The sequence below is a fragment of the Cyprinodon variegatus genome, unplaced genomic scaffold (assembly GCF_000732505.1).
Source record: "Cyprinodon variegatus isolate N-32 unplaced genomic scaffold, C_variegatus-1.0 Scaffold198, whole genome shotgun sequence".
Taxonomy (NCBI): domain Eukaryota; kingdom Metazoa; phylum Chordata; class Actinopteri; order Cyprinodontiformes; family Cyprinodontidae; genus Cyprinodon; species Cyprinodon variegatus.
In genome coordinates, this window is record NW_015150651.1 from 946074 (window position 1) to 954956 (window position 8883).

Genomic DNA, 8883 nt, shown 5'->3' on the forward strand with positions numbered 1-8883 from the left:
CCAAGTTCAATCACAGGCCGTTATCACGATGTTGAGCCCAGTAACAGGAAGCCTACCACGGGTGTCGTTCTCCACTTCACTCCTCCAGCGATGTAAGCAGCCTTCCAGCACCCTCAGCTCTTCTTCAGTGATGTGCCGTGGGGCAGGGTGCATTGGGAGGTCTGGTGGAAGCCGGGACTGGGTGAAGGGCTTATGAACAGGTACTCTCTGCTGCTGAGCTGCAGTGGGAGCTGCAGTGGAAGCAGAAGCAGGACCTGAGCTCTCTGGGGGAGGGAGGGAGTCCGGCTCAACTGAGCTGCTAGGTGAGAAAAAGAAAAGAAAAGAGGGAATTCAGCAAAAGGTTAAAGGGTAATGTAGCTGTAGCAAATGGAGTAATGTAGCTAAGAGAGTTAGCACTGTTTGGACACCATTAAATATAATCAAATATCTAAACTGTAACAGACAAACGTTTAAAAGCGGTTTCAAAGGGGAAATGCAATGTTTGGACCAAACTAACTTAATTCACAAGATTGTGTCTTAGTATTATCAATAATTATATTACAAATGTGAAAAATATAAACGTATAAGAAAAAACGAAGCTCTGTTTTATAACTTTTTTGTAAGGGCTCCACCATGTTGCAGTACCTGAACGGTGACGTCACGGGGTTGATTAACGCTAAAGCTAAGAACTGAATCTACCAGCGATACATCACAAACATAGAACATGTTTTTTTTAAAAGTGTACAAATTGGCTAAAATGACAAAATAATAAAAGGAAGTTGTATTATTTTAGCAGTTTTGTCTGTAAATAAAACAAAGTCAGAAGTTTCCTTTTATTAACCTCTAACCAGGTCTTTTCTGATCGTTGCACCCTGGCATGTGTGATGGTCTCAGTGAAAAGAATTATGAGTAAAGTAAAGATGTAAAGATGTAATAGCCTGAATGAAGTGTTTTTGTTTGTAACCGGGTCTATCTTAATAAACTGCTGATGCCTGGATCACATGGATAATTACAGTGCCCATATTTTCCCCTTTCCTAGACGCCTTAATAATCCTTAAGGCTCTTCAGATAATCTACTGAGAAAATCCTGCTGTGTGGTGAGTAAAGAGTGAGCAAGCATGCTTTTAAGGACATTGGAAAAACTGAGACTTTAAGCCGGCATCTTGGCCTTATATCGTACTTTGTGGTGTTATCCGAGTCAGACCAGACCGCAACTACTTGGATGTGACGTGTAGTAAATAAGAAAGTATTTCAAAGGAAAACAAAAATACCCCTTCATAACATAGTGGCGAGTAGAGCCGCTGCTCGCTCTGCCTTTAACCATCGTCTTTACTTATTGTAATGTTTTTATTGTTAAAAATACCCCACAAAGATTAGAAATCAGCTCTTCCTCATTGGTCATGTTTACTTGCTATGGTGAGATTTCCATTCTAAAATCAGACTTTCAGATGGAAAATACATTACAGTGTAGGATCAAACCAGTGTTATCCACCATATTCTGTCCCCAGGTGTTGGTTACCCTGCTTGAAAAACCAAAGACCTGTGGAACCCTGAAAATTCGGTCCGTTTTTCAATGTGTGTACTTGTGCGTTTTCCATGTGCTCGTGTACTCAAAATACATCATCAGCCTCAGCCCTAGTGCTGTTCCAATTCCCAAGAACAAGAAGACCGAGAACGGAAAAAGTCCCTGGATGTCGTTCTTGCCCCTCCCTCTTTACCCAGCATGCATAGGATCAGACTTGTCTTTTCTTGAGATTGACAGCTGTCCCAGCATGCACCACGGCAGCAGCAGCTTCCAGGTTAGCACTTACAGAGCTCAGAGTATTAAGTTAAATGTTCTCTTTTCAGTTGTTCTACAAAAGTAAAGTTTAAGATCATTTTAGGTTAGAACATTATGCACTAAATCAGTAATTGGGCCATATAGTGACGCTTAAAAGTATAATTTAAAAAAAAGTTTCAGATTTTGAGAGGACCTCCAAGGCGTGGGACTAGAACTCAGAATCTCTGGATTCCAAGTGCTGTGGCCTAATTACTAGGCCATACTCCCCTATCTAAATCTGAGTTGTACATCCCTCCACTCCATGAATTATTCTAAATTAAGAATTTTTAAGAAGCAAAACAACAAAAAACAGCATGATGGAAAGGTTTGTAATGCAACTTACCTCTGAGGTGGTAGCTGTTGACCTGTTGTGCCACCAGGGGGAGCCGATGTGTCTATATCCTCCACTGGGGAGGTACACACAGGCTTACTGGAGGCAAACTCCATGGCATACTGGAGGACATCTGCCAGAGGAAACCTCTTGGGGCCTGAACCATAACTCAAATATCTGAAAGGAAACAGAACAGAGAGCCAAGGTCACCAAGATGGAGGGAAACACCTGGGAGAGGGGAAATAAACAGAGGGGGCAAAATGGCAGACGATGAAAGGTTGCAGGCAGAGGGAAGAAGGTTTCTATGGAGGCTCTGGTGACCTTGGCCAGGATCAACAGTTTTTTGTTGCTTACCTCTCCAGCCGCTGCTGCAACAGCATCAGATGCTCCTTCAGCCGTCTGATCTCCTCCCTCTTAATTCTGGTTATTTCCCTGTTTCTGTCCATGTATCTAAAGGACGCATAGAAAGAGGAAATTATTACCTTTAGACTTCAGCTCAGTAAACACTTTGATAAACTGGTAGTTTTCATCACCTGTCCATGTACAGCATGGAGGGAAACTCTAGCTTATTGTGGATCTTCTCGGGCCGTCCCAGGGCTTGATTGAACTCAAATCTTGATAGTTCAAAGGTCAACACAGGAGGGAGTTCTGTGAACCAGTGCTGGAATAAAATGTGATGTCACTTAGTGAAACGCAAAATAAAAAAAAGCCAGACACATTTTACTCCTACTTCACCAACAGTTTTGGATTATTCTATAAAGATAAAAAATTAGTGATTGTAACCAACAGATTCCAAAAGAGGAGAATGTGCAGCCAGGACTGCTTTGATTTCTGTCCAGATGGAGCTTGGTTATTAAAGGCTTTATACAAGAGAAGGATGATTTTAAATTCTATTCTGGATTTAACAGGAAGCCAATGAAGAGAAGCTAGGATAGGAGAGATATGATCTCTCTTTTTAATTTTCATCAGAACTCTGGCTGCAGCATTTTGGATCAGCTGAAGGCTTTTAACTACAGTTTGTGGATCTATTCTGATAGTAAAGAATTACAATAGTCAAGCCTTGAAGTAACAAATGCATGGACTAGTCTCTCAGCATCAACCCTGGACAGGATATTTCTGATTTTTGCAATATTCCGCAGATGAAAGAAGGAAATTCTAGAAACCTCTTTATTGGGATTTAAATGACAGGTTCCTGATCAAAAATAACACCAAGATTGTTTACTTTATTAACTCAGATCAATCTAATCCCATCCAAATAAACTTCTTTTTCAAAGACTCTGGTCCAAAAACTATAAATTCTATTTTGTCTGCATTCAGGAGTAGAAAGTTAAGAGTCATACAGTTTTTTATGTCTCCAGACATGCCTGTAATCTATGTAATGGGTTAATTTTATCTGGATCTGTAGACAGATATAGCTGGGTATCATCAGCATAACAGTGGAAATTAATCCCAGCTGTCTAATAATTCAACCAATTGGGAGCACATATATAGTAAAGAGAATTGGTCCTAGCATTGATCCCTGTGGTACTCCACAAGTAACCCTGGAGGATGAGGAAGATTTATCATTAACCTTGAAAAAAAAAAAAAACTGAAATTGGTCAATTTAAACCAGTCTAGTGCTGTTCCTTTAATTCCTACAAAATATTCAAGTCTCTCTAAAAGAAAATTATGATGAACTGCAGGACTGGGATCTAACAGGACAAGTACAGATACAAGTCCATTATCTGAGGCCATTAGAATATCATTAGTGGCTTTCACCAGAGCTGTTTCAGTGCTATGATGAGCTCTAAAGCCAGACCGAAACTCTTATAAAAAGTTCATTATGGTGTAAGTGGTCGCGCACTTGTTTGGCAACTACTTTCTCAAGAAAGTTAGATAAGAAAGGAAGACTGGATATAGCTCTATAATTGACCAAGTCATCTGGGTCATGGTTTCTTAAGTAAAGGTTTAATTAAAGCAACCTTAAAAGCCTTTGGTACATATCCATGTAACAGGGAGAGATTAATCTAATCTAAAATGGAGGAGGAGATCAAAGGGAAAACCTGCTTAAAGGACCTGGTTGGAACTGGATCTAAAATACAAGTTGAAGGTTTAGATGAAGACAATAGTTTTGCTAACGGATTCCATGGCTAAATCAAACGCTGCCTCACCTTCCAGAGATAAACCAATCATAGTAAGAGGAGTGTTAATGATCTTATTTTTAACAAAATCAATCTTATTTATAAAGAATCCCACAAAATCATTACTGCTAAGACCAGACGGGATGGAAGGTTCAACAGAGCTATGGTTCTAGGTGAGTTTGGCAACTGTATTAAGAGATATGAAGGATTATTCTTATAATCCACTATTAATGAGGAGAACTTTGCTGCTCCTACTTTATGAAGGGTCCTCTTATATAGCAGTAAACTATTTTTCCAGATTGGGTAGGATTTCCATAGGCATGTATAGCGCCACTTTCTCTCCAGTTTTCTAGCATTTTGCTTCAGAGATCGCAGCTCTGCATTAAACCAGAGAGCAAACATTTTGTATTCTAAGATTTTTTAATTTTAAAAGTAGGCAGTATGCAGAGAACTAGTAACCCCATCAACAAAATCATCAACCGGTGAAGGAGCACAAGCTAAACTTTTGCCGCGTACAGCAATGCTCAGCGACACAGAGGAAAGAGAAAGTGAAAAAGATTCTTTTTAAAATTTAAAACTGCACTATCTAATAATGATATGCCAAACTGAAACCTTCTTTTGGGGGAGGAGAACCCTCTTACAGTAATCCTGAAAGTTATTAAAAAGTGGTCAGAAAGGACAGGGTTGTGAGGAAATATTGTTATTTCTTCACATTCAATGCCATACGTCATGAGATGAGAACATTGTATATGCTTCTCTGCTCCACATGCATGTTTAATCTATGAAGTGATATTAAAAAAAAAACCCACTTCCTGGTTAAAGCAAAGTCTGCCTTTTGATCACTGCCCATTTCTGCATCAATCTAAGCTGATTCAAAGGTGAAGGCTTCTAAAGGAAGTAGTTGGGCTGTTTGGTATACTGTGTTGATGCTGCTGACTAATCAAGGGCTGCCTGTCAGGGCGGCTGATGACACCCTGTTTGAAAAAACATTGATGAACCCATCAGCTTTGCTCAGTACTTTCTAAGGCAGCAATGATGCATTGCATCAGCCTTGCTTACAGGTTCTACTTGTTTCTCAGTGTTGGAACAGAAAGGTCCTATTTAATAATGAAGGCATATTCTCCAGATGCACTTTGCCGAACATCTCTCTGCATTAAAACATCACTTTTAGTGATTTACATTTCTCTAATGTTTCACCAACACCTTGATCCTAAGTGATGCCAGAGGATTTGTCTCTACGCACTCCAGCTGTACCTGGACCTGATAATTAGCTGCTGCCAGCTGCTCTGGGACAGCGAAGTGAAGGCTACAGCAAAGCAGAGGGCAAATCCAAAATAGAGCAAGTGTCACAAAAAAGCCAGAGTTCCAGAGAAGCAATCTGACAAAGTTCTTCAGACGTGTATTTTCACCAACTACTATTGTTCATTTCCAGAGAGGTTAAACTTAACTCAGAAACTCCAGTTCTGATTCCTAAATATAGAACTAATGTTTTCCTGGAATAAAACATTTCCTATGCTTAAAAAACAAACTGATATATCTTCTTTCATAAAGTTGATTAAGAATTAGAATAAGAATGAAAGAATAAGAATGAAGATATGTTGCAAAAAATCTCACTAAAACAACAATTTTAACAAATAATTATAACGGCGCGCATTTTAGCTTTTAACTGACACCAAAACCTGCTCACAACGCTTTAAAGGAGACAAAAAAGGATGCACCCAACGAGTCAAATTCAGCGTTCAGATCAGCAGGAAGAAGTATTCACACCTCATTTCATCGCTTACCTCTTGACCAGATCTGGCTGAGTTTTCAGCCGAGTGAAGTGACTCGATCTCCCCCTCCACCATCGCTGCTTCCAGACATTCATGGAGGTCCTTGAAGCCGTTCACCTGCAGGGGGTACTGACCAAACATCTCTGTGTTTTCAAATTTTTTACCTGTGTAATCCCAAACAGCAGAAAAAAAAACTGAGTTAAGATCTGAAACAATTATTATTATAACTTTCATGTTAACTTAGCATTAAGATTAGATCGAGACAAAATCCTGAATTTATTCTCTGTGTGCCAAAATAAATCAGAACTCTCGAGCAAAATATCAAAATCAGGGGCCCCTGCTACCAAACAATGATAACATGATTCATATAAATAGATACATAAAGGGACCGTTTCAAGAGGGGTGGAACTAAAACAGATGTGCAGGGGGTGCAGATCTAGAACAACTTTCTAAATGAAGAAAAATTCCAATCACTCAAAGTTCAGCACCAGTGATTGTTTAGGGCTGAATACAGATATTATTTAATCCATTAGACAGTTTGGATTTAGAAATGTGTGGCCATTGAAAAACATTCAAAAGAAAATAACTTCCGCCAACCCGTCCACCAAACATGCTCAGCATGCTGGTTCCCTGGAGCATTTCAGATGGTCTTAAATCTTGGATAATTAATCAGGAGGGTTTTGCCTGATTCCATTAAAATGTTCTGTAATCACATCATGTGGTCTTAGAAATTTCTGGGAAAAAAATTCTGACTTTTCAGAGAGCAATTTTCTTTGGTCCATTAAACCTATAAGATTAGAAGCTGCTTAATCCTTGATATAGACAGAGGGTTAATCGCTGCCCACACTTTTCCTTATAACATGAATCTACGCCACATCATTTACTTAAATAGTTCAGTCTGTTTAAATTTCAAAGCTATACACAAAAAAGAGGTTACTAGGAGACAAAAAGATAAAACCTAGCCAATGTCATATAAATCAGAGCCACTGCTAAAACAAGATTAAATCGAACTAATAAACAAATGATCTGTTTCAAAACAAAGATCAAACATATAAATGGTCCTATTTTTATGTTATCACTAATATTTTAAATGCATTATTCAATTCCAAAGAACATGGCTGTTTCTCCATGAGCTTAACACACCTTCAACTTTTATAAATGAATCCCTAAATCCAAGTCTAATAAAACCTGTGAAATCTTTCTCTATCCTCCTGTTGTTAGCCTGAGCTGATTCTATTCGGAGCTCCTGGGATGTCTCTATTTGCTGCTGCAGCCTGTTTATACAGGGACACTGCTAGACAACTGTTATGCTACGTTCACACCAAAAGCAGCAGGAGCAGCTAGTTTACATGCAAAGTCAATGGTTGACGCGCGTCAAGGCGCAGCAAAACGTCCTGCAGCACGTCTTGAGCCGCAAACGCAGCTGCTGCTTGAGTTGGAAAAATTGAACTTTTGGTGCTTGATGCGCCACATCAAATGAATCAAAGAAGGTGATCTGGGAGCTGGCAGGTAGAAAGACACAGCACTGCTGATGATACAGATCACTATGATCACTCCTCTGAAACAATTTAATAACGCCTAAATTAACTTAAAATGCCGAAATCTGTCAGCAAAACATGTTGCTTTTATTATCCTGGTGCCTGCAGTTTGGATTACTAACATGAAAACCGCTTTGTGCCTGGAATCCAGAGGTTCTAGGTTCAAGCCCCACTCCCACGGACTTCACTATGGGTCCCAGAGCAAGACGCTTAACCTCACACTGCTCCCCGGGCACCAAACAATGGCAGCCCACTGCTACCTAAGGGGATGGGTTAAATGCAGAGGTGAATTTCTCCAGTGCGAGATTAATAAAGTTCAAATATTATAATATTTTTATGTGTGCACACTAACATCTTGATTCTGTTTATTCAGTTTATTCTCATTCTAACACATAATAAAGAGTTAATAGTCATTTGACTTTCACATTTCATAGAGTTTGAAATGACAGGTTGTGGCACACAGGCTGTCAGGATTCCATTTCCTTTGTATTAAAACACATCACTCTTTTAAAGTAGTATGATTCCACTCATGGTCATTTATATAGTTCTGCTGTCACTTTTTCTGGACTATTTAAAAATCTGCATTAAGGTCTCAACACCAACCCCTAATGATGGTCCCTGGTCCAACACACACAGATGAGGCATTAAAGAACATTTTATGAGCAGCAGAGTCCAGCTTTAGGTGGCTCTGAGCCAGTATTTTGGTGCATAATAAATACAATGTCAATCAGCCATCAAGGTCTCTCACAATCAATGTAACTGCTCTGCTGTTTTACATGGAGCCCATCTCATTAGAACAAAGTCACCTTTCATTACTGGGGGCAAGGACTCACTTGCTTTGTGGATGCTGACATCAGAGCAGAGCCAACCAAAGCTAAATTTATCTGGGATGCTTTAGCACCAAGTCAGATTTACGCTTCATTTTTGTAAATTAAATACTTTATCTCACCTTCTAACACACCAACAGCAAGGAAGCGGCCGTAGAAAAGCTCCACCATTGGATTCTTTGGCTTCTCTCCCACACTGCAAAAGAATTTAATTTCATAAAATACAAGACAGACTTCATTTTTACACCAAGCCTCAGCATTAGGGTAGCTTATTTAAACCAGTGAGTTCAGAGCTTTTAACTATTCAACACTGATGTTCTCTCATCAAAATCTCAACCTTTGTGTCAACTTGTTCATATTTGCATCTTCTGCTGCTTTTAGAATTGATTTAAAAACAGTTTCCACCCACAATTTTACAGTGACTATACACTGCAAAAAAGGAAAATCTATACAAGTGTAATAAACTTGAATTCAGCATTTTGGTCTTATTACACTTG

General features: G+C 39.3%; 1 protein-coding gene across 4 annotated transcripts in view; it reads right to left on the bottom strand.

Annotated features, from left to right (window-relative positions):
- The window catches only part of usp25 (ubiquitin specific peptidase 25), a 49491-nt gene that overhangs the window by 20641 nt on the left and 19967 nt on the right, over window positions 1-8883 (bottom strand). For 3 of the 4 annotated variants that reach the window (XM_015379722.1, XM_015379719.1, XM_015379723.1), the window contains exons 9-14: window positions 8509-8582; window positions 6034-6185; window positions 2663-2790; window positions 2484-2579; window positions 2142-2306; window positions 57-298 (exon numbers count right to left, since the gene is read on the bottom strand). In XM_015379722.1, the coding sequence (XP_015235208.1) occupies window positions 57-298; window positions 2142-2306; window positions 2484-2579; window positions 2663-2790; window positions 6034-6185; window positions 8509-8582 (857 nt within the window). The remainder of the gene's footprint in view (window positions 1-56; window positions 299-2141; window positions 2307-2483; window positions 2580-2662; window positions 2791-6033; window positions 6186-8508; window positions 8583-8883) is intronic. The other variant, XM_015379720.1, reaches the window with a different exon arrangement.